A 26,650-nucleotide genomic window follows, 5' to 3' on the forward strand; every position below is an offset into this window, starting at 1 on the left:
TTAGAACGTTGGAAATGTTTCATGAGGACGAAGTTCCCAGGTTGAAGACCATGAGCCGGACCCTCTGATTTGTCTGGAATAGCTTCATGCACCTGCTGATGAATCGGAGACATTTTCTCAGTCAAGTTTTTTTAAATAATCACTCAAAACAGGTTCTGTATTTCTTTAATTACATTTGGCCTCAGGGGTCCCCATACATTCATAGGCCTACCAAAGTCTATCTCATAGGGAGAAAGTCCAATCTTACTATGGTGGATGGAACGAACAGATAACAAGGCTAAGGGCAGGGCATCTGGCCAATTAAGGCCCGTTGTTGCTTGTATCTTTGCTAGTTTCAACTTCATTGTGGCATTGTACCTTTCTACCAGACCCGCTGCCTGAGGATAATTAGCAGCATGAAACTTCTGCTTTACCCCTAAATCCTTCATTAGGTACTCTATCATCTGTCCAGTGAAGTGGGGGCCGTTGTCACTCCATAGGACTCTACAAATTGTAAAGCGGGGGAAGAACTCTTTTAACTGAATTTTGGCTGTTGTCAAGGCTGTGTTGTCTTTGGTGGGATAAGCTTCTACCCACTTACTAAAGGAACAAACCACTACTAGTACATACGTTAAATTGTTACAGCGCTCTAATTGAATGTAATCCATTTGGAGTGCTTCGAAGAGAACCTGAGGTGGGGAAAATCCAACAGTAGGGGTTGATACTCCCTTCCCAGGATTGTGCTGTAGACATATCATGCAGTTTTTAACCAAATGCTCAGCCGTTTTCCGAATGTGCTTTTTATCCCAAACCTGTTCTAGTTGGGAGATGGTATTTTTGGCACTAACGTGCGCAGGTCCATGAGCCATAGTCACAAAAGGTAATAAATAGGCATAGGGCAATTTCCATTTAGACATAACTTTTTTACCTCCAACATCCCTCATCATCTACCTCTCCTTCCTTTTGCCATTCTGCCTTTTCTTGTTCAGTGGCTGACTGCTGTATTTCCTTAATCGCTGTATACATGTTTTCCCATCTTTCAGCTTGGGATCGTAGTACATACATTTTACTCGGTAGTGCACTTGCAGTATCTCGTACAACATCTTCGGCAAAAGCATTTCCTTGTCAAACCTTCTGTAAATTACTTATGGACAATACATTTGATAATGACTACACTCTTTGGCTATGTCAAGGCAGTAAGAAGACTATCTACCAAATCGCCATGTTGTATTTTAGAACCATGGGAGGTTAGGAATCCTCGTTCCTTCCAAAGCTTGCCAAAATTGTGTGCCACACCAGATGCATACTGCCTATCCATATAAATATTTACTGATAATCCCTGACCGAGTTGGCAAGCACTCAAAAGTTCAATGAGGTCAGCAGCTTGGGCAGATTTTGTTCAGCTGGCAAAGGTAACAAAGTTGCTGGGTTCAATGTCAAACATCTCTTGAGTGTGGTTTGAGGTGCCAAAAGTGTAAGCTCGTATCCTGTGAGTCTAGCGCTAGTCAAGTGCTGTGTTTTAGTTTGGTTCAGGAGCGCATCAACAGAATGGGGTACCATAACCATAAGATTGTTGCTCAACACTATTCCCTCAGATTGTCGTATAGAAATAGCTGTGGCGGCAACTGCTCTAAGACAGCCTGGAAGTCCTCTGGCCACTGGGTCTAATACAGCTGAGAAATAAGCACATCGACGATGCTTACGACCATATGGTTGTGTCAACACTGACAATGCACATCCTTCTCTCTCGTGTACATATAGTATGAAAGGTTTGGCATAGTCTGGAGTGCCTAACACTGGAGCAGAACAAAGGGATGCACAAAGCTGCTGATATGCTTCCTGACATTCTGATGTCCCCAGTAGAGGAGAGGGAGTGTCCTTAATAACAAGGGACAAATGAGGTTTTATGATAAGTGTAACGTTGGGGATCCACTGTCTACAGTAGGAAGTAATACCAATAAGTGCCTTGACTTCTTTTTGAATACTTGGAATGGGAATTCTTAGGATACTTTGAATCCTGTCTTTAGTCAGAGTGTGATCTTCCTTAGACAAGAGGTGACCCAAATAAGTGACCTCCGACTGACAATATTGCAGCTTGTCTTTAGAGATTTTATGTCCCTTAGTAGCAAGATGATGTAATAGGGAGAGAGTGGCCTCTTTACAATGCCCGATTGTGTCTGCTACCAACAAAATGTCATCAACATATTGCACAGGTGTAACTCCTGGTGGCAAAAGAAGTTCATCCAACTGTCGTTTAAGTGCCTGACTGTATATGCTAGGACTTTCTGTATAGCCTTGTGGAGCCCTCCAAAATCTAAATGAGCGGCCCCTTAATGAAAAAATAAAAAGATATTTACTGTTCTCATGTATCAGAATACTATAAAAGGCTTTTTTTAGATCAACAACAGAAAATCCACTGGCTGAAGGTGGGATTAATGTCAACAAGGTTGTAATATCAGAGATGACAGGATATTGAGGAATCACTATTTTGTTTACTTCTCTTAAATCAATCACAAATCAGTAAATCTTGTCTCCTGTTCCATTGCCCCGTTTTAGGATGGGGAAAATGGGGCTATTGCATACAATAGAGGAAACCTCCTGTACGAATCATGTCGTCAATCATAGATATCAATGCATCCTCACCCTCTTTTGGTATTTTATATTGCGGGACCCTTGGTAAGGAAGCATCCTCCCGAACCTGTAAGTGTACTAGGGAAATTTCCATTCTTCCCACAGCTGTGTCAGCAGTAGCCCAAACACAGAATCAAGGTCTGAACATAAGGAAAAATTATATTGTTTAGGCAATGTCTTTTACCCAAAAATGACACGTACTCCAGATGGGGAACAATATATAGTAGCATGGAAATATTTCAAAAGATCGAGTCCCATCAGGTTATCTGGAGCATGTGGGGGAAGTAAAAAGGGGGCTGTAGTTATGAAGTTCTTAACTCGCAAAGGTAGTTTTTGGGACATAGGGCTAGGAGTTGGTGTTCCATCAAATCCTATTGATGTAATTACTTGGCCAGACAAGGGTGTCCCAGGGACCAGTTTCTGAGATATCACACTACGTGTCGCCCCCTATATTCTCTAAAAAAAAATCTGATCCTGCCCAAGTATGGTGGCTGTAATGTAGGGTCCTGACTAGTCTACAGGTATCTCAACTGGTCCTCCTTGTCCTACGCAAAATGTGTTCCCACAGTTTCCTCTGATTCCCAATCTTCCATAGAATATTGATTATTTCGTTGATCAAAATAATTTTCTGACCTATTTGTCTCTGTAGCTTGAACGTGCTGCTGTTAGGGAGCTGAAGTCCCCCGACTACCATTCATTTGTCCCCTTCCTCTCCCACCAGCAGCTAAAACAGGACATTCGGAATGCCAATGTCCCTTATCCTTACACTAAGCACATTGATCCAGCCCTAGTGGAGTTTGTCTACGCGGTGCCCTACTGGAGGTGCTTGTCTATAATTCTGACCACGGCCTCGACTTTGAGGTCCATAGGCCTGGACCATCATCACCTTAGTTTTCAATTCTTTCAGTTTTCCTTCTTTTCGTTCTTACTCAGTGGTCACCTGATTCTGATAATACTGAGCCATATCTAATATAGTTTTTGGGGTTACTGAAGCCCATGTACTCTTATAATTTTTTAAGCTAACCGATATCTCAGGGAGTAAATTTCCCACAAATCGATCTACAAATAAATGTGCACCCATAGGTGTAGATGTATATCGCCCACTAAAATCGTGGAACACTTCCTCAAAGCGAGTAAAGAAATCAGGGACGGCCACTCCTTGTTTTTGTTTACGAGTAGTGAGAAGTGCCCAATCTATTTTCTTTGTCGGGCCTATCGTTTTTATATAAGTGAGTGTGTTTCCAGGAAGATCCAGTACGAGCTGACTAGTTTCTTACCAGGCTTCCTATCCCTATCAGCTGCTACTATGGCAGCGGGAAGCAACCTTTACTACGCGGTCGAAACACCGCACTACCATCACAACGCAGATTTTACAACGAAAGTCGTTACCACGACTTGCACTGGAGGGCGCTCTAGACTAAGGAATAGTGTGATTTACTATTCCAACACCTTCCCTACTGTACGTAGGCTAGAGTTGGAATAGTAAATCATACTATACCTAAGTCCAGCACCCTACAGCGCAAGTCGTGGTAACGACTTGCGTTGTAAAAGCTGCATTGTAATGGTAGTGCGATGTTTTGACCGCGTAGTAACGTCATACATCCATGGCAGCCCAGTCTCCTCCCAAGTCAAAAGCATGATCCTGTTTCCGGGTCAGTAGCCACATATCTGCTGGCAGGATCATACCAAAAAAATATCAATATCTGCTAAGGTCATAATACAAGAATCAATGGCTGCCTGTATATCATCATAAAATCCTCTAGGATTTTTCCAAATGTCTGGTAATTAGGCTTTTAAAGTGAGTTCATCCGTCCTTTTCCAGGGCGTATATATACAATTGTACAAAAAATGGGCTCTAGCATCAGGACTATTGGGGTCACCATTATCTGCATTCCCTCTTCCAGGAATGAACAGTCTTATTCGAGGAGAAGAATTACGATATCCAATTATTGTTGCTATGGCAGTGTTAATCCTACTTACAGGGAAGACTCCTATCTGACACCGTCGATTAATAGCTCTAACATCATCAGGGCCATTCTGTCCTGTAATCATCTCCCATTGGACCGTAAGTTGATGAGAAAGCTTATTTATGAGACAGAGAAGCTCACCCTCAGAAAAATCCTGTATCTGATCTATCATTTCTCCTACTTCCATTTCTAAATCACTCAACCAATTTAATACCCTCAACCTTATCACATCCTGACGTGATTGAGATACAGTAGAACTAAGAATACGAGGAGTCAGGACAGATACAGAAAGTACTGGATCATCAGTCATTTTGGGTGCAGTAGCCTGGGATGGAGGTGCAGTGGCCTGGGATGGAGACGCAGTGGCCTGGGATGGGGCGCAGTGACCTGGGATGGAGGGGGTAACAGATGTACCAGTACTGGTTGGAAAATAGGGAGCTGGACAACCGCGGGCAAAGGAGGTGGAACCGGAGGTACAGGAGGAACAACATTTGGTGGTCCAAGGGGAAGAGGTGTTAAAGGTACATATGGGGGTGGGGGTCGTTGTTAGAATTGGGGGTCTCTGGTTGGCGCAAGTATTCACTTGTGACAAGCAGGGACCCTCTCCTCTAAGTCAGGGCGAAGGATGACCCCTTTAGAATTACCCCTGCTCACCCTCTAGGTTCGTGGCGCGAGCAGACAAGGCTAAACTTCAGGCGTTATGGGTTAAGCATTTGTAGATACACACAGTAAACACATCAATTGCACCACAAAGGGACACCAAACAGGTTTGTATATAAAAATAGTATTTATATATATATATATTCTCAAGCAGACTTATCACAAGACCCAGTAACGTTGTTCAAGTGGGCCACAATACTTATAAAATAATAAAGAGTTCTTTAGCGTAGTTCAAACAGGTTCAGTCACGTAGCAGTGGTCTTGGTCCTTAGAAAATGCTTCTTCTAGGGTTTTTGGTGACTTCAGGCAAGTCTTGGACCAGCTGGGCGCTTTGTAGCGCTTCTGTGCGCTCTGAACTGGAGAAAGCCACAAACCCTACCAATGCTCACGCATCACGCGTGAGCCGTGTACGCGGCGTACAGCTTTGCAATGGAGAACGAAGCGTACAGGCTAGCTCAGGCAATACGATGCGCATAGCGGTGCGAAGTACAGTTCAATTCTAAAGATGGGAAGCATACATTACAGTTGACTTCTTGAATGGGTGAAGCGTACAGTTCAAAGGCAGAGTGCGACGCGAACAGTTCACCAGGCCCTACGATGCACACAGTTCCAAAAGCAATATTAAGCGCACCGTTCAATCCTTTATCAGGGGTGCGCGGCGGACTTCTGAATGCGGCCAGTCCAATTCTCTTTAACCAGAGGTACGCGGTGCACAGGTACCTTCAGTTTTCACGAAGCGCACAGGCAGTGATTTACACGCTGAAGTACGGGGAAGGCAGACGTTGCGGACCCCGAGTCTGGTGCGTACTGTACCTTGTTTTCTCCTGATGATCCCAGCGAAGGCGGATGTGGGGCGCACGGCGGCTCTAGGCAGGGCTAGGCCGGCGTCCGGGGCGTCCGATCTTGGTGGGGTCTGTTCTCTGGATCTTTGGGTCCGGTGGGGGCTTCAAGCGGGAGCGTGGGGGGCACACCAGCGAGCCTCCAGTGGCGAGGTGACAGGGCGGCCTAACACAGCGGGGGAAGAACGGCTCAGCGGAGCGGGGCTCTTCCTCGGCGGGAACGGCCAAACAGCAACAGTCACGGCCTCAAGGAGGGGCTGGGGGGCACCAGGGTCACGGCACCGGCGGGGCAGAAATCCTCACAGTTACCTGCAGACGAGCAGGGAGCAGGTTGAGCCAGATGGTCCTGTGGCTCAGGTCAGGGGGCAAGCTCTTCTTCCAGGCCCTTGGAGATAGTTGACAAGCACAAGTTCTTTGTAGATCAAAAATGCAGCAAGTCTTTTTAAAGGTTCCTCTCTGCTCTCCTTTGGCAGCAAGGTCATCACTGTAGGCCAGTCCCTAGGAGAGGGACAGTCTTCCTCCTTACAGATTTCCCGGCGCCTCCTCCTCAGGCAGAGCTTCTTCTTGGCTTTAAGCAGATCTAGTTTGTTAGGAGCAGGGCTCCTACATTTATAGTCAGTTTCTTTTGTCTTTTCTGGCCAGGGGGGCCTTTGCATAACCCATTTCAGGTTTGAAGCACTCCGTTGTGCTGTTCCTTGCTTCTCCTTTCAGTGTGAGGGGCAGGGACATCAGACGCTCAGCAGGAGGTGGAGCCAGCATTGTGTGGACAGGGGCAGCCAGGAGTACTTTGTTGACAGGCTTCCCCTTTCCTGGGCCAGGTGTCGGGCTGAGTCATCAGTCGCTCCCCAGGGGGCGGAGCCAGCATTGTGGTGGCAGAGCACAGCCCTATTCAGAGTCAAGGGGCACTCCCACCTCCCACCTAGGTGTAATCCTTGCATTCACCACCTGTCATCCCCCAGCCCTGTCACTCACAGAACCCAGACAGTCAGATACACATCCTAGCAGAGGCAGGCTGAAATGGTTAGGCAAGCAAATGCTAGCTTTCTAAAAGTAGCATTTGCAAACACAGGATATTAAAATAAACTTTACTGAAAGAAGTATTTTATTATTCTGAGTTCAGGCATACTAAACTTGATTTTCTACCACGTTCCATGAGCCTGCTGGGATTATAGGGTGTAATAATTCCAGCAGCCCATCTTGGCCTAAGAGAACAGGTAGCCTTACAATAGTGAAAAACGAAATTGGCTGTAATTCACTATTAGGACATGCCACACACATCAGGGCTTGTCCTACCTTACACTTCCAATGCACCCTGCCCTAGGGCCTACCATAGGGGTGACTCACATGAAGTCAAGGGAAGGTTTTGGGGCTGGCAAGTGTGTGCACTTGCCCAGCCAGCATGATAGTACCAGACTGCACACAGGTTCTGCAATGGCAGACCCTGGATACATTTTTAAAGGGCTGCTTCTGTGGGTGGCGCAACCAGCGCTGCAGGCCCACTAGCAGTATTGGCATTTACAAGCCCTGGCACCCCTGGTGCACTTTACTGGGGACTGACAGTAAATCCAATGAACCAATCATGGTCATCAATTATAGATACACTTTGCACAGGGAGAGCATGTGCACTTTAGCACTGGTCAGCAGTGGTAAAGTGCCCAGAGTCATTAAACCAACAAAAACAGGTCCGAGAGAATATTGGAGGAAGGCAAAAAGTTCAGGGATGACCCTGCCAAGAGGGCCAAGTCCAACAGTCGTTCAATCAATAATCTATCAATATCTGAATCCACAACTTCTTGGTGGACCTGAACTGCTACTGTTGGTCTAACTATATATTCTTTAGATATTAATAATCTATGCTATCTATCTAAACTTTCCTTTTTCTCCTGAACTTCCATATCATTCAATTCTTTATACTTCTGATAGTCTGTCTTCCTTTCCTGTTTCCTTTGTACCTTCTCTGCCTTGAGCTGTCGCTCCTTTTCTTCCTTCCTCCACATACGCAAACTGTCAAACATAGCTGGACTAACTTTCTTTAAAAACAATTGTTTCTCTAAATACTCAAGTTTGTGAGGGTCCATTGTCCCCTCTAATGGCCATTGCAACTGGGGATCCCCTTTTGTATAGTTGTTCCACAATTCATTATACATGATGGGACACATGCCCTATTTGATGTACATCTCAAAATTCGGCGTACCTTCTGGTGGCGCCGGCTGACTCGCTTCCAAAATACTCTGCTTACCGCAGCAGCAACAACAAAACTTCCAAAGCGTACTAAGTACAGGCATGTTATATAAGATATTAAAAAACTTATAAACAGAGAGAAATAACAAATATTCTCACATTACCTGTGAAGAAAAATGTTAGTCAAAACAAATAGCAAGTTCCAAAACATATTCTAAATTCCAAAATTCCAAGCAGATTCCGAACGAATACCCAAAAAATGCCAAGGCAAATATGAAACAAATTCTAACCGATTGAACCGATTCAATACAGATTTACCTTAGGTGTAGTCTTCGACTCCCACCTGTCGATCCTCCCTGATCCAAAAGAATGACCATCCGAGAGCCGCAGTCAAAACCAGCAGCCACCAGGAAGATCAGAGTCGGAGAGCTGAAAAATCACCTTGGACCACAAGCAACACTAGTCTCTTCAGGTGAGGCACCCCTCAGCGAAGTTCGTCTTACCGACCCAATCTCCTCCCCTGGTCCGATTGCAAGCCCTTGATGGGGCCCCACGTCTGTGCGCCAATTTGTGGAGTGAAATATTAACAACCCACTGGTGCAGTCACCACTTCGCCACGGGTTCTTTACAAGTAAGGAGGAATAGACACTGGAGCGAAATACAAACCATAGGTCATTTATTAGCATTCATGAATTGGGGTCTTATCCGACAAGCACCATAGATATACTCAGGGATAGAGCATACTGAACTATGGTTTCGTGGGTTTTTATAGCAAAGATCACAAGCAAGGGACGCCCAGAGGTAAATAGAGCTTTGGGAAGGACACACAACTGAAACAATCGGTAAGAATCAACAGCTTTGGTGCCTTGTGTAACTGTCGCGTCCTGAAGCTGCACAACAAGATAGGATATCTGTGTAAACTTTACCATTGTTTAAAATACCCTGTGCAAACGCCAGCTGTTTTTTTGCGCTGAGTCTGCATGTATTCACAGCCTACAATGCCCCAATCTAGATTCTTTACCAATGTTTATGCAGGTGCAGTGTCGAGGCGAGAGCCAGGCTGAAGGCAGGGCAGGGGTGAAAAATGGATGAGGCACAGCTTAATCAAAAAATGAGAGAATCAGATTTTACATTTCAACTGTTCCGGACGTGGTCCTTGGGGGTGGGTTGGCTGCCAAGGGCAGTGGGACACCAGGTGTTGTCCCATGCAGTGGGAGAGGGTCCGAGGACCTCTGTCATCTCGGAGTTGAGCTTCAGGCAGCTGCTGCTTATCAAGGATGTGACGTCCTTCATTCCTTCCTGGAAGCTGAGTCGGGTGGTGACGGGATCCTTGTTGAGGGAGAGGATGAGCTGGGTGTTGGCGGCGTAGGCGACTATGTTGAGTATGTGCTGTCTTACGATGGCGGCTAGTGGGGCCATGTAGATGTTGAAGAACGTCGGGCTGAGAGATGATCGTTGAGGTACTCCGCAGAGGATCTCTGTGTGTTCGCAGAGGAAGGGTGGCAGTCTGATTCTTTGGGTTGTGCTGGTGAGGAAGGAGCAGAACCAATCGAGGACGGTTCCCTGTATGCCAGCGTCATGGAGTCTGGTGGTGAGAGTGCAGTGGGAGACGGTGTTAAAAGCTGTGAAGAGTTTGAGAAGGATCAGGGGCTCCGGTTGGCCTAGGTCGTGGAGGGTGCGGATGTTGTCTGTGGCGATGAGGAATGGGGTCTTGGTGCTATGGTTGCCGTGTAATCCGTATTAGGAGGGGTTGACGATGGAGTTCTCTTCGAAGAGTTTCGTTAGTTGGGCTTTGACTGTCTTCTCTGTGACTTTGGCTGCGAAGGGGAGGAGGGAGATGGGTCAGTAGTTCTTTTTAAAAAAATATATATATATTTTTATTAACGTTCTAGAAAACAGTGGTGATTGTCACAGTAATACAATACATTACATACAGTTGTACCTTAGGAAGCCAAAGCTGACAGAACATATAATTATGGAGGCATTCATTACATTTTATCGCTAAGCATTCAACCGGGGTAATCTGGGGGGGTTCGCATATGTGACCCCTGTACTCGTTCCAGTTGGACCACACTGCAGCCCACTTCCGGGGGCATCCCCTGGCCACATAGACTGTTTTCTTCTGGAGCATGCACCAGTCCATGTCTGTTTTCCATGAGCCCAATTTCGGAGGTTCCACTGCCCCCCATAGCCTAGCTATGTTTCTCTTTGCTATTTTGAATCCCAGTGTGGCCCATGTCCTCCCCCGGGGTGACAGGTCAGTAGGCTCCCAGATGTTTAGGAGACACCTCTTTGCCTCAACTCGGAGCTCCACCTCCCACACCTCTTGCATGCATCGATGTATCCGTTGCCAATAAGTCTGGAGCAAAGGGCACTTCCATATTATGTGGAAAAACGTCCCCATCTCACCACATCCCCTCCTGGGTCGGTAGTTCTTGAGGTCCGAAGGATCTGCTGAGGGTTTCTTGAGAAGGGGATTGACTTATGCACGTTTCCAGTCATCGAGAAAGATGCCGGTTTTGAAGGAGGCGTTAATGGTGCGTCTTAGTTCCGGTGCAATGGCGGCGGCGGCTCTGTGGATGATGAGAAGGGCAGGGGTCCGTGGTTGCTCCAGAGTGGATGCTTTTCATGGTTGATTCAATGTCTTCTGTGGTGGCTGGGGTCCAGGCGTCGATGATGGGTTGACTGGCGTTGCTGGGGGAGTGCGTGGTTCCACCATCAGGTGTCAGTTCGTTTAAGTTGTCATAGAGGGTCTTGATGTTCAGATGGAAGTAGGTGCTGAGCCTGCCCCCCTCACGCCCTCCTGTCCTCATTCCAGTCCTATTATCTGGACACAAACTTGATACTCCCGCCTTGCTCCCTATTCCTCCCCGTTATTCTTCTCCCACAAACCTTTCTTCCCACAAACAGGAGGTTCTCTCCCTCCCCTTCTGATGGATTTATTTTGCCTTATCAGGACCCGTGAGCTCATCATACTCAGTTGGGACATTGATTCAGGATGCATATGACACGGTTACTCTCATACAGCTCAATTAAGCCACAGCGGCTTCCGTTTGTGTATGATACTATATTTTTGATTAGGTTCTCCAGTCTGTGAGTTCACTGTTCTGTAATTGTACGTTAATGTTTTACACATGTGAGAAAAACAGCAACAATAGGTGTTGATCGATGTTTGCTCCTAGATAACTTTGTACCCACAAGAGATGTAACGCATAAAACCTCAATAAAAATGATTGAAAAAAAAAAAAATGGAAGTCAGGAAAAAAGCTCACTTTTCCAGTCAGATTTGTATATCTTTTTAAATGTGGGTCTGTGAACTGTCCTAAAATCCAGGCTTGAGGGCAGTACGTGGATAGTCCAGCGCCCTCTAACTTTTTTTTAACCCTTTCAAGCCCATCCAAGATATCTTTATAACCATAATTTCTCAAACCACAGAACGGAGTTGCATCAAACCTAACAGGGTCACTTCGTTGAGTAAAGTTCTAAATTCATGCTTCATTTGGTGTAATTCTATTCAAAGTTTGTAGGTCTGGCTTGACAACATAGCTGTTTTAGATCTATTGTGACAGTATTGTTTAAAGTGTACATAGAGTAGGCTTTGGTTTCACCTAGAATTATCGCTCTCTCACATCATGGTATTGGCAATTTGGTGTATCGTTCCACCTCTTTTGGATTACTTGCTTTGAAATACATGAAGGGGCTGTTTTACACCTCAGAGGCCAACTGAATAATCACACATTTAGTGTATATAATGGAAGCATTGTATACAGAAAGCTATTATTTTTTGCCTTTTTTCTTTCACTGTGGCAAGCATTTAACAAAATATTTTAGGCAGGACTCAATGTAAGCCAAAACTACTGGCTTTGCAAGGTTTCGTTTTCTGGAGCCAATGATCCTGTGGGATTTAAAGTGGGAACTATTATAGTGTTGGCTGTTTATAATAAGGTCTATCTATTGTGTTTGTACTGGATGATTTATTGACCTGTGGGAGCCAAGTAAATGATTCATTATATATTAACTTAAACAGTAAGCAACACAATTGAATTATAGCTTCAGAAATCAACCTGCACCGGATGCATGTACCACACTCCTTGGTGTCATTAGACCGTTCTGATGATACAGTATGTTCCTGACTTTGAAAAAATAAAAACGATGTTAAGTTAGTGTACCAAAATGTTAGGGGATTCTGATAGTCTAATGTCCTGAATCGATCTGTCACTCCTACAGCCTTCTAATTCTATAAGTTAGATGCGTCCATTTGTTCCGTCTGAGCACGAGATGTCATCTTTGGAGTACATTCAGTTCTGTACTTTCATGACAATTCCTGTGTAAAGTGAGAGTTGTAAGTGTGTTACATGACAGGTACACCAGTAGGCCGTTGTGAGGTGAGGTTCAAATCATTTATGTAAGGCTTCCTGTATTTATAATTTGATTGTTTGAAATGTGGAGGAGTGTGAAAAGAAGGGTTGCCTTAGAACTCTTTCTGGACGTACAAGAAGGATTGCGTTGCCTGTTAGACACAGTCACAGTTTTAATGTGGATAGTATGTTGGGCATAGAAGGCAGCTGCTGTAGCATGCCAACCCTCGATGTAAAAGGTGAATGTGGGTTAGCAGTAATTTTGTTTAAAGTGACCATTTGTAATCAAACGATAATTATACTAAAAGCAAAATCTGATCAAGTGTTTGTGAAGGATCTAGGAGAGTTGACCTAGTGTCTGAATATATAGTGCAGTTAACTTTTAAATATATCTTTTTTTTTTTGCAATATATAAATCAAAACAACTTCCGGTGGATTCAACCACCAACATTCAACTCTCATCTCCCTTCCCGGACCACTCATGGGAATAGCAAGGAAGTTAATTGTTTATCAGTCTTCCAGGATCACAGAGGATTAAAATTGTGGAATTAAAAAAGTCGATATGTCACAATGGTCTCAAAGTTTGTGGGCATGTCCTGCCTCTTTAGTCTTTGTTCAAGAATGTGCGCATCTGGCACCGTAGTTTAGTGAAAAGTCAAGATTTGTATGACAGGTCATATGCTATTTTCGCAAGCCATAGTAGATGCCCGAGCTTATGTAACCAGAGCTCAGATGTTGGCTTTCTAGGTTCACCCCAGAGAGAAAGGATAGTGTGTTTGGTTGCCAGAAGCAGGTAGGATATCCTCCAAACCGCAATGGAGTGAAGGGGGTAAAAATCCACTGATCATCTGCGAAGTAGGGCTGGCTAATTCTGGATGCGTATCTATATCCCGACTTTGGATCTGCGAGCAAGTTAATAAAGGATTGTAAACCTTTCTTTGTCTTCCCAGAGCTAGCACCTTTTCACCAATAGCCCCTGAAGATAGCATGCAGTTCTCTCGGGCTAATTCTTTGCAAAGAATGTGTGGAAATAACACTTTTTCCAACTTTATATCTTTTCTTGCAGGTCTTTGAAAATCTAAGCACATTGAGTACAGTCTTCCCTGCTCTCTTGTTTTATTCAGGTGTTTTTAGTTCATTCTTCTAAAGATGCATTGGTTAAACAGAGGGGGAAGGGCTATAAATGCATATCTGGAAGAGAAAATGATCCCATGATCCCCATGAACCTTCCGGTACCACCAGGATGGCAGTCGAAGCCAGAAAACCTCTTAATACTAGAGTCTACACTGCACTTCATCCCACTTTCATTTACCTTGCTTCAGGGGCGAGTAACTAGACAAGTGCAGGAGGTTGCAAGCTAAACCACCTATAAGGTTTGTTTGTATTGTACTTAATAAAGAGTTTGAGTTGATAATTATGTGCAGATAGGTGTAATCATGCATTGACAACACTGTGTTGTCAATGAACGATTAGAAACCTGCGCAATTAAAACTCGTTGATGTATAACGGATGCCAAAATTGCAAAGCAGTGTTATACTTCAGTACCCTTTTCTTAGTGCTCAGACATTGAGTGGACTGTCTTCATTTAGTTATTGCCAATGAAATCTTGGGACACTTTTAAATCAGACATTGATACAGTCATTGCGCAAGATTTCTTAGCTTGCGACTTTTGATTTCAAATCTAAAGATGCAGTACATCATAATATCATGCATTGATCACATGCTATTACACTCATCACTACTAGGCGTTGAACTGTACCAGAACTGTTGACCAAGCACACCAGTGCAGTAGTGGCAATAACGCTACAAAAATAACTTCTTTAAAGTAACTAAGGTGCAGGCTGGTGATGTGGCCAAATTACTGTGCATTCTGTCACCAGTAGTAATGCTGGCCCTTCTGAAAATATGGTACAAGATTGATGCGGCCCCTTTTCTTGTTCTCTGATTGTGACGTTTTATTTTGTAGCCAATCAGTAGTTCCCCTCCAAAGTGGATGGCAGAACTGGAGAACGACGACATTGATATGCTGAAGGGTGAGTATGTGTAATGCCTGTTTAAGGCTGTGGTGATGATGTGCTCTGGGAAGAGCATCGCCTCTATTAAATTACTATTTAGCCAGTGTTGCAATTGAAGAAAGTGCTCACTCCCTTTTCTGTTGCTTTATTTTTTTCTAGGAAGTAATAGACTTCCTCCCCCTGCTTGATGCTATTACTAATCTATCCTTCAAGTCAATAAATCCTGCCTCGTTCTTTCCACTGCTCTCCATCTAAGCTGCTACACGCCTTTTCATTCTTTCTCTGTCCTTTGGCTCTGCTTTCTGCAGCAATATCGCTGTTCCTGTCTTGAGATTCCAGCGCAGTTTTCTCTGCCTCTGATGTCTCTCTGTTGAAGGAGGGGTCGTTGTAGAGCGACCTGGACGTTGTGTGTTGCAGAAATACCAGCACATAGAGGGACCTTCAGCAGGGGTTATAACACTAGCAGTTTGCAGAACCCACACCCTTTGGAAGGGAGACCCTGAGGGTGAGTGGAGCCTGCTCCATCAGGGGCAAAAGAAGAGAAAACCTGACCATTTGAGGAACCTTCACAATTCGGAATTTAAAAACCCCGCTTGCAGTTTGAGCGGCTTTGGCCAGTCGTACCCAGAGATATCCTGCATGCTTAGCCTTTCTCACCTTTGTGCTTTCAGAGCTGGGCAGCTTGACTACGGCTAATCTGATGGAGAAAGTGCGAGGACTGCAGAACCTGGCCTACCAGCTGGGGCTGGATGAGTGTGAGTATCTAATACATGGCCCAGCGGGCCCTACTGTCTTGTGTGTAGTTGCCAGGGGAGGAAGCAGGTGTAGTAGTAGCTCCCTGATAGCATAGAAGTTAGTGTTCAAAAAGATGGGTGAAAAGTATTTTGAGGGTGAGGGGGTCACCATGAAAACCCTGTATGAGGGTCCTGTAGGAACTAATAACCACATGAAGTAGGAAGGTGCCGCCCATTATAGAGTTAAAAATTGTGTGCTCCTGATATGCAATGTATTGCAAGGCTTAGCTCGTTTAAAGTGCGATGTAAAGTCAGTTTATTAAAAAAATACATAGTGTATTTTATTGGGTACGAATTAGTACGTGCCAGGGATGGAAACCTTAATGTCTCTTGGGCACTGGTGGCCCTCAACATTTTGAACAGGTGGAGCACCCATGCTGGGATTGTACAGCCCCTGGCAAGTGCAACATTCAAAACCTTGTCAAAGAGTTTCTTACCTGTGTGCATATCTAGAGCTTGGCTACATAGGCTGCGACAACAATGACCTAGTAGGTAACAGCTACTTTTCAATACATGGAGCACCAAACAATTAACACAAACAGCAGGTCTCGAAGTGACAGCAGCAGGACTTTCAGGACACCAACTTGAAAGATCACCTAAGTGAGAGTGATTTCAGAACTCGAATATTCCCTCACTCATCCACATATTCATCTCAGTAACTTAGGCACCAATCCAAGGGGTCTGTCTGTAAACCATATATCACTCATACCTTTACTGTACATGTTCTGCAAGAGATGAAAGCTTGTATTAGTCTGCCCTTCTGGATTTGTTCTGTGAAAAAATTAAAGATTGAACGTATTGCCTTCTGTTTGAGAGGGAAGCTTGCTTTTCTACTGCCATGCTTTCCATGTTCTGTGAGAAAGTAAATCTCACTCTAGTATTGGCTCTTTCATAAATTTGTATGCTTCAATCATTCCCCGTTCTCAAAGTGGGAGTCCCACGGTATCATTAGAAAGCAGTGTAATGTGAAACATAGTCTTGGGAGGCCCTAAAGCCTTGACTTTAGTAACATATCTCTTTCATATAATAGAGACTAAACTTCAACCAATCTGGTTGTAGCAGTTCCCTCAGAGGCTTCTGTCTCACTATTGCATGTGGTGTGAGGAAGTCTCCCCAGAGCTTTGCTCAGTTCAGCTTATTTCCAGTATTCTGAAAGATTTATTTCCATCTGTTTTATGCTACAATTACCATCTGCTTCAAATATTACTCTACAATGCCATAGCAAGTTAAAAAAGGTCATTTAAGACCATGTGGGACCTGTGGCAAGAATTTGCTTCATTCAGAAGATCAACCTAAGGATTGCATTTACTGCCTCTATCCATCCCCCAAAGTGAAGGATTGTAAGGTATGTCATATCTTTTCTTCCAAATCCCTAAAGGACAGAGAGGGGAGGCACTGTTGTGACTCCAAAAGCTTAAGGCGAAGAAGGACCCTGTTTCTGAGGATGACAGTGAGGATTCTTCCTCATCCTCCAGGAAAGTTCACAAGAGGGAGAGGTCCAAAGTTCACTTTCCTAATGAGCCTCCCAGGAAATCTACTAAAAAGACCCACCATGGGTCTCACAAGGAGCGAAGACCTTCAGAAAAATCTCATAAGGAACATGGTCCCTCAGAAAAACATTCTCAAAAGCATAAGGAACATGTCTGTTCTTCAAAAAAGCCTGAAAAATCAAGGTTAGAGCCTCCTACACCTCGAATTTCGCACAAATTTAAAAAAACGTTGTTGGCACATCAACGGAGAGATCGTCACCGTGCCCACCGTCGACGAAGAAATTGCCGGCCATGCTGTTGACAAGGAGGACGACGACGGCGGCAACTACAACACCAACCACGACAACTGTGATTGTTATCGGATCATCGTTGAAGACTGCCACATCGTCCATGATAGTCTATGGCGCTCATCCCATCAACGGTCGAACTGCTCCCTGCCTCCTCAACGATGACAACACCATCACTGACGATGCCCATCCCAGCTGCAGTGCCAGTGAAACCGCCATAGATGACGACGACATTGTCGATGAGAGAAAAATTTCAGGAAAGACCAAAATAGATGGGGAAAGCAACATACCTTATACCAGAACATAAATCCCCAAGAAAAGTGTCACTCTTACAACCTAGTCATCTCCTGGATGAGGTTGATTCAGAATATGATGGTCCTTTTGGGACTGCATGCTCTCCGTCAGAACTGCATGTAAAATACCAGCAGGAGGATGATGAAGAGAAAGAAGGCTACTATCGCAAAAAATACTATCCTCCTGAACAAAAGGATTTACATTACCAGGAACAATTTCAGCCATATCAACAGCAACAGTATTAGGAGAACGTGGTATGCGTACCAAGCGCATTGGTCCCATACTTACAACTGATGCTGGCGGAATTACAGCAAATGCTTTCCGCCTACAACCACTTCACCTAGGCAGGTGACTGCACCACCGAAGACTCCTCCAGTGCAACCGTCCACTCCACAAACCGCAAGAAATATTCCAACAGCTGTCTCCGTAAGGCATACCCCACAGTTTTCTATGGTGCCTGTGCATGATACCTCCTCTTAAGATAACAACAGAAAAGAGAGGGAACTTCCAGATGTCCACACTAAGTGGAATGATTACCTCATTCCAACACCATAATTTCCAACACTACCAATCCCAGATTCACCCCCGAAGACATAGGCGGTTTCCATATTCTTCTTAGGTGAGCGGCAAAGAGGTTTGATCTTTCCATAACGATGAAGCAAACTGATTGCTTCTTATATGACTTCAAGGAGCCCTTCAGGAAGAGTGTCAGAGTTGTTTTCATCGTGGATTGCATCTGGGAAGAAGGAATAAAGACCATGAAAACTCCAACCACAGTGGCTACAGTATTGCTACGCTTGGACAAAAATATAAAGCCCCAGAAGATTCTCCTGCCTGCCTCATTGGGCATCCCGAACTTCACTCTGTAATCACCCAAGCTGTACAGTGCCGTTCTAAGAATACACCTGCGCCAATCTCCGCACCTCCAAATAAGTAAGGTAGGCGCCTGGACATCATTGTGAAACGTTTTTTTTCAATATCAGCACTCATGGTGCGAGCAGCAAACTCTTTGGCAGGGCTTGGAAGTTACGACTGACAAATGTTGTCAGACATCGCACCATATCTTGACCATCTTCCAGATGATGGACATTGCATCCATAGGTTTTCAACAACTGGCACTTCCTTCAGACCAGAGGTGCAAAGTAAGATTCTTAACCTCCCATATGATTGTGAATCCCTCTTTGGGAAACACATTAACAATGTTCTCCAATCCATAAAAACGGAAACCGATACCGCCAAGTCACTGGGTACCCTGCAGCATTGTTAAGTACCTTTTTGTGGCGCATGAGGTAGAGGGCAATTCTCCTACAGAGGGAGTTATCAATGCTACAGGTACCCATCATACCAATCTGGCTCACAACTGTTTCGTCCGCTGTACCAGCAGCGAGAGCCTCCTCAGGCAGCCTACACGAGGCAAACCCAGAAAGGAAAACTGGATTGTCAGAGCAAAGATACAGGATGTTGACAGTGATTAACTACAGGCACCAGCTATATATCTCTGTCCCCTCAGACATGCCTTGGAGGCAAAATATCCATTCACCTTCATGAATGGTGGAAAATAACAGACCAATGGGCATTGGATCTGATTCAATTCGTCCACACACTGGAATTCATTCAAAAACCACCTCTGACTCCGCCCCAAAGTCCCCCCCAAAACATTTGCATCTTCTCAGGTTGTAAGTCCAGACCATGCTCAGCAAAGGGGCCATAGAACGAGTCCCTGGAAACAGGAAGGGAAGAGGTTTTTATTCCTGTATCCCCTTACTCCAGAAGAAGCCAGGGGAATAGAGGCCTATCCTGGACCTAAGAAAATTAAACAAATATCTCAGGAAACAGACATTTCGCATGGTCGCACTGAAGGATATCCTATAACTGCGAAAACAGGGAGATTACATGACAACATTAGATCTCCAAGATGTATATTTTCATGTCCTGATACATCCACCCATCAAAAAATGTAAGATTCACAGTAGCTGGTAGCCATTATCAGTTCAAGGTCCTTCCATTTGGCCTAAAATCTGCCCCTTGCATTTTCACAAAGTGCCTGGCACCAGTAGCGGCATTCTTAAGACAGGAGAAACACCAATTCTTTCCGTAGCTCGACTACAGGCTGTTCAAGGCACCTTCCGATCAATCGGCACAGAGTTTAAACAACGCCTGCTTACACCTTTTCCTTATGCTAAATCCACAAAAGTCAGCCCTTAAGCCATCCAAGAAGATAAAGTTCTTAGGGGCTACATGGGACACAGTGCTGAACAAAGCATATCCAACTCCAGAAAGACACACAAGATTACTACACTTTGCTCTTCTAGTGCAAGGAAAAAAGCCACTTTCTGTTCACCTCTTCAAACCCCTACTAGGGATGATGTTCTCATGCACTTCCTTGGTACCGTTCTGCCGCCTTTGAATGCATCAGTTGCATGAGGAAGTGTATAGGCAATGGTTCCAAACACAAGGCTCTTTTGAAGATATGGTTTGCGTCACCCTGGACATTCGCACAGCTCTGTCCTGGTGGATTCAAGAGGCAAATCTGACATCCATACCCCAAGTTTCCTGCTTGGTCATCACCATAGACCCTTCCTTTGAGGGTTGGGGAGCTATCTCAGTTGCTTCTTCTTATCAATCAATCAATCATAGCATTTGTAAAGCGTACTACATACCCGGGAGGGTTTCAAGGTGCTACTGGGGGTGGGGTTGCTGCTACTGTTCGAAGAGGAGTCGCCTGAAGGTTAGAAGGTTTACGGTCTGCCGTAGGCCGATGGGGAGGGTGTTCAACCTCTTGGTGGCGAGGTGGGAGAATGATCTGCCACTGGCAGTCACTCTTCGGATGCGGGGCGGTGGTGAGGGCATGGTCTGCAGAGCGGAGCTGGCTGGTAGGGGTGTAGAGGCTGAGTCGTCTTTGAGGTACACTGGTCTGGTGTCGTGGAGTGCCTTGTGTGCGTGGGTGAGGAGCTTGAAGGTTATCCTCTTGTTGATGGGGAGCCAGTGCAGGTCTTTCAGGTGGGGTGTGATGTGGCTGCGGCGGGGGATGTCGAGGATCAGGCGTGCGGAGGCGTTCTGGATGCGTTGGAGTCGTTTCAGGAGTTTGGCCAGGGCTCCTGCGTAGAGTGCGTTGCCATAGTCCAGTCTGCTGCTGACGAGGGCCTGGGTGACCGTCCTAGTTTTGGTGGGGATCCACTTGAAGATCCTGTGAAGCATGCGGAGGGTGTTGAAGCTGGAGGAGGAGACGGCGTTGAGCTGCTTTGTCATGGAGAGTGTGGAGTCGAGGATGAGCCCTAGTTTTGTGCGTGGTTAATGGGTGTAGGGAGTGCTCCTAGTGCCGTCGGCCACCAGGAGTCGTCCCAGGCCGAGGGGGTGGAGCCGAGGATGAGGGCCTCCGTCTTGTCCGAGTTCAGCTTCAGTCGGCTGTTCTTCATCCAGTCGGCGATGGCCTTCATTCCTTCGTGGCGGTTGGTTTTGGCGTTGTGGGGGTCCTTAGTGAGTGAGAGGATCAGCTGGGTGTCGTTGGCGTAGGAGATGATGTTTAGGTCGTGCTGTCTGGCGACGTGGGTGAGTGGTGCCATGAAGGCGTTGAACAACGGTGGGCTGAGAGATGAGCCGCAGATGATGTCGGTGGCTTCAGAGCGGAAGGGGGGGGGAGGAGGACGCTCTGGGTTCTCCCGGAGATAAAGGAGGTGGTCCAGTCCAGGGCTTTCTCTTGGATTCCGGCATCGTGGAGGCGTGCTCTTAGTGTGCTGTGACTGTGTCGAAAGCGGCTGACCGGTCCAGGAGGATGAGGGCCGCGGTTTCTCCTTTGTCGAGCATGTTCCTGATGTTGTCGGTGGGGTCGATGAGGGCAGTTTCGGTGCTGTGGTTGCGGCGGAACCCTGACTGGGAAGGGTCCAGGATGTTGTTCTCTTTAAGGAAGATGGTCAGTTGTTTGTTGACGACCTTTTCAATTACCTTCGCCGGGAACGGGAGCAGGGAGATGGGTCGGAAGTTCTTGAGGTCCTTGGGGTCCGCCTTGGGTTTCTTTAGTAAGGCGTTGATCTCTGCGTGCTTCCAGCTCTCCGGGAAGGTCGCTGTCTCGAAGGAGACGTTGATGGTTTTCCGGAGGTGGGGTGTGATGGTGCTGCTGGCTTTGTTGTAGATGTGGTGTGGGCAGGGGTCTTCCGGGGAACCGGAGTGGACGGTGTTCATGATCTTGATGGTGTTGTTGTCGTTGATGTTGGTCAAGGCGCGCAGGCTGTTGGTGCGGGTGGTGGTCGTGGGAGCGGGGGTGTGGGCTGTTGCCGGCGTCGAAGGTGTCGTGGATGTCTGTGATCTTGCGATGGAAGAAGGTGGCCAGCGAGTCGCACAGGTCTTGTGACTGTGGGATGTCGTTGGTGCTGGAGCCGGAGCTGGGATTGGAGAGCTCCTTCACGATGCTGATGAGCTCTTTGCTGTTGTGTGCGTTGTTGTCTCGGCGGTCTTTGAAGGCGGTCCTTTTGGCAGATCTGATAAGGTGGGGGTGTTGGTGGGTGGCGTTTCTGTGGGCTGTGTAGCTTTCCGGTGTTCTTTCGCGGGTCCAGTTTTTTTCTAGTTTTCGGCAGGTTCGCTTGGAGGCCTGGAGGTCTTCGGTGAACCAGCTGACTCTCTTGCTGGTGTGGGTGTTCGGGGGTTTCTTGAGCAGGGCGAGGGTGTTGGTGCAGTCGTTGATCCATTGTCTGAGGCTGCGGGCTGCGGCGTCTGGGTCGGTTGGGTCTGCGGGTGGGTTCTAGGTGAGGGCAGTGGTTAGCTGGTCCTCGTTAATATTGCCCCAGCTGCGGCGAGGCATCTGCTGGGTACGGTGGTGTGTGGTGGGTTTCCGGAAGGTGAAGTGGATGCAGCGTTGGTCGGTCCAGTGGAGTTCGGTGGTGCGGTCGAAGAAGACATGGGTGCTTGCTGAGAAGATGGAATAAAGCGTGTGGCCGGCGGAGAGTGTGGGTGCTGTGACGAGTTGTCTGAGTCCAAGGTTGCCGAGGTTGTCGATCAGGGTGGAGGAGTTGGCGTTGTTGTTGTTCTCGAGGTGGAAGTTTAGGTCCCTGAGGAGGATGTAGTCCGTGGAGGCGAGTGCGTGTGTGCTGACGAGGTCAGTGATGGAATCACAGAACTGCTGTCGGAGTCCGGGGGGTCTGTAGATGAGGGTGCCTCTGAGGGTGGTGTTGGGGTCGGTGTGGATCTGGAAGTGCAGGTGTTCGGCGGTGCTGAGTGTGTCATCAGCGTGTGTCGAGATTTTGAGAGTGTTTCTGTGGACGATGGCAATTCCTCCTCCTATTCCGTTGGCGCGGTCCTTGCGGGTGATCTTGTAGCCTTCCGGGATGGCTATGGCGGTGTCAGGTGCCGATGAGGGGGTCAGCCAGGTCTCAGTCAGGAAGGCGACGTCTGGGGCGTTGGTGTCGAGTAGGTCCCAGACTTTGACGGCGTGTTTGCGGGCGAAGCGGGTGTTGAGCAGGATACATCTGAGGAAGTTGGTTTGGCGGGCCGGATGCTGGTGAGGCTGCAGTTCCGGCAGGAAAGGGGCCTTGGGTGCGAGATCGTCCGGCTTTGAGTGCGTGGAGAGTGCTGGTGTCGTAGCTGAGGCAGGTGTCGTGGTGTGTGCGGGGTCCAGAGTTCCTGGCGCTGGGCGCGGTCCAGGCGCAGACGGGCTTGCCTTAGGTGCGCCTTCGGCGCGTCCGCGCAGGGTCCGGTATATATGGGGAGGTGGGAGGGAGGAGCAAACAGGGTCATGGGGAAATGTTTTTTCAATCGAATGGTCTGAAATCTTTGCCTGTGCTTTCCCTCCAACTCCTCTCCTCGCAAGGATTCTCATGAAGTCAGACCCCTCCAGGATCATTCTTATCGGTCCAAGGTGGCCAAGGCAATACTGGTTCACTGAGCTACTTCTCCTTTCAGAGAGACAGCACATTCAACTGCAACCACTCCCATCTCTACTGACAATGAGCCAAAGCCAAGTACTTCATCTGGAGCCGAAATCCTTACTTTTGTCAGCTTGACTTCTGGATACAATGAATTTCCACATCTAAACATCTCAGGAGAATGCAGGGATATTTTAGTCAGAGCTCGTGCAGATAGTACAAACAAGACTTAGTCTTAAATGAAAGCGTTTTTTTAATCTGGTCCAACATGCACCCAGTGTCATTTACAATGGAAGAAATCCTTCCTTATTTACTACATCTGCCACGATCAGGTCTCGCTTATGCTTCCATTAAAGTTCACCTAGTGACCATATCCCGTTTCAGAAGATCAGCGACAGACTCTTTAAACTATTTCTCAAAGATCTGTTTAGAGTCTACCCTCCAGTAACACGTCCTCTCCCACTTTGGCAACTAAATATTGTGTTTTCTCAACTAACGAAAGGTCAATTTGAGCCCGTGCCCAAATTGGACATTCAATTTCTGTCATGGAAAGTGGCTCTCCTGTTGGCACTGACATCAGCAAGACATGTTGGTGAAATACATGCTTTCACCTTTCAAGAACCTTTCCTACAATTCAGAAGCGATAGACTGATTCTGCAAACAAATCCAAAATTAATACCAAAAGTTCCATCTGACTTCCACTTAAATTATTTAATAATTCTAAGGACTTTTCCCCAGATCCCAAGACTACAGCAGAAAGGACATTGCATTCCTTGGATGTCATGAGATGTCTAAAAGTTTACCTTAACAAAACCAAACACTTCGCAAATCCGATCAGTTATTAGTAGCATACAGTGCTCTTAGAAGAGGTTGTCCACTCTCGAAACCGAGCATATCAAGCTGGATAACTAATACCACACAATTTTGTCATCAAAATCTTGCACACCATAACAAACAAAGGTGCGAGCTCATTCAACCAGAATTATATCGACTTCTACAGCGTTGTTTGCCAGTGTGTCTATCCAAAATATCTGCAGAGCAGAAACCTGGGAAAAAAGACACACCTTTACGCAGCACTACTGCTTGGATTCAGCTGTTCACAGAGATGCAGCAGTGGGCCATGCGGTTTTAAAGCATCTTTTCCAGTAAAGGTGAGCCTTCGTTGTAAGTGGTACTTACCATCCTCTAACACCTTGCATGCTGATGACGAGCTCAGCTCGTCATGCAGCACGGTGACCGTGTGCTGGTGATGAGCTGAGCTCGTCATGGCCTCCGCGGAACGCCTACGCGGGGATAATTACCCCGCTGTGCTGGGCATTCCATTGAGCGGGCGTGGCCATGACGAGCTCAACTCGTCATCAGCACACGGCCACCGTGCTGCATGACGAGCCGACCTTGTCATCAGCAATGCGGCTTGTGCGCGCCCCTCCCCCCCCCCCCGCGTGGGAATTAGCCCCGCGGCGATGGGGTTAATCTATTATGCACATTTTACATTGTTTATATATGTATATGTATAAATGCATGGCTAAACGTTCAAATTTATTCCGATGTTCATGCAAAAAATGTGCTATTCAACTGCTATTTAATCACATTAAAGTATGTGAATATATGAAAGATCCAATACTGGAGTAAGAAAATAAGTTACTTACCTGTAATTGTAGTTCTCCAGTATTGTCATCTTTCATAGATTCACATGCAACCTACCACCCTCCCCTGAGAGGCTCACCTTCCTGTTTGGTACTATACATGTTCACACTTGTGTTCTGAAAATCTGAGCGACAGAAGCCTCTGAGAGATGTGTTCTGCAGGGTGCTACAACCTGATTGGTTGAAGTTACAACCTGATTGGTGGAAGTTTAGTCTCTTTTAAATGACTGAGATATGTTACTAAAGTGAATGCTTTAGGTCCTTCTCAGGATATGTTTAATATTACAGTGCTTTCAAACGATACCATGGGACTTCCACTTCGACAACAGGGAATGATTCAAGCATGTGAATATAGGAAATATACTAATACAGAACTACAGTTACAGTTAAGTAACTTATTTTCTTGCACTGCTGCTGCTCGATGTGTAGCAGTCCTAATATGTAAAAGCCATTGCAGATGCTACTCTAGTTGTACCTGTCCTCCGAAGGAGGGAATCATGCACTGTTTCTGCCCAAGGTGCACCTGTTATATGATGAAGAGTATTTTCACTGCTTTTCCGTCTTTATAAAAACAAACAATATATGGAATGCACTTCCATAAGTTGCCTTGGCCAGTCAGGAGCTTTGATTGGACCAAGGGCAAAAACTTTGAGCCCTCACCCAGAGATCCTGGTTAAAATCCCAGCTTGACCAAACAGTGGGTCCCTGGGCAATTGCTTTTCTTCCCTTCGTCTCCTTTTCTGTGATCATCGAATTTGGGAACACCTTGAACAAATTTAGTTTAGTGTTCACATTGTACAACAGTTTTCTTGTGCATGATTTAAAAGACCATAATGTTGCTCTGTCTATAAAAAAAATAAAGGCTTATATAGGAAGAGGAGGACAACTGACTTGATTCAGTAATAAAATTGTCACAGCAGAAAAGGTGTGGGTCACTAATTCAAATAAAAGCCGTTCAATGCAGTGATATAATTTACAGTTCTAAAGTTAAACAAACGAAAATACACTTTTTGTATGTAAAAGTTCACACCTCAGCTATAAATAAAATGTCAGTCAGTGACACTTGCAGCAGGGCAGGAGGTCCAGTCTGACCTCAAAGGTGTTCTTCCCAGCCTCCACTGCACTGCTTTTCCAGATGGATGCAACATAGATGGACCTTGGAAACCTATGGGACCCATTCGTCACTGTTTCATCACCACTGAACTATTGGCACTGGTTGCATGGCAGGAGATGCTTTGGTGTTGGGTACGTGGTTTGCCGTCCCAAGGGCTATGCAGTCTCACTTCCCACACCTAGTCAGCAGCAAGTGTGTTTTGTCAGCATGGGCATGGCCTCTTCCAAAGCACAGGCTATGATTACAGTAACTCACTCTGAGATACATGCTGACAACCTTTCTAATAGGTCGTTACGAGGCCTCTTCAAAGACGCTCTGACCTAATAGAGGCAATATTAGAGGATCGAAACATGTTAATGGAAAACAGAATTACAGTCTGTTGCTCTGCCCTTCTGTTTTAGTCTTGTGGTAGGGAGACACCAGTAAACATTTTTAGCTCACTCCCATATAACTTTAATATAGGTTTGACAGTTTAATAAAATGAGAACATAAATGTTGACAAAAGTGGCATAACCTTACCCAAACTAAGGAACTCTCATC

General features: G+C 46.1%; 1 protein-coding gene across 1 annotated transcript in view; it reads left to right on the forward strand.

Annotated features, from left to right (window-relative positions):
- The window catches only part of LIN52 (lin-52 DREAM MuvB core complex component), a 349,735-nt gene that overhangs the window by 136,266 nt on the left and 186,819 nt on the right, over positions 1-26,650 (forward strand). The window contains exons 4-5 of the mRNA XM_078659874.1: positions 14,582-14,648; positions 15,302-15,385. Of these exons, the coding sequence (XP_078516000.1) occupies positions 14,582-14,648; positions 15,302-15,385 (151 nt within the window). The remainder of the gene's footprint in view (positions 1-14,581; positions 14,649-15,301; positions 15,386-26,650) is intronic.

Source organism: Lissotriton helveticus, chromosome 9, assembly GCF_964261635.1.
Source record: "Lissotriton helveticus chromosome 9, aLisHel1.1, whole genome shotgun sequence".
NCBI lineage: Eukaryota > Metazoa > Chordata > Amphibia > Caudata > Salamandridae > Lissotriton > Lissotriton helveticus.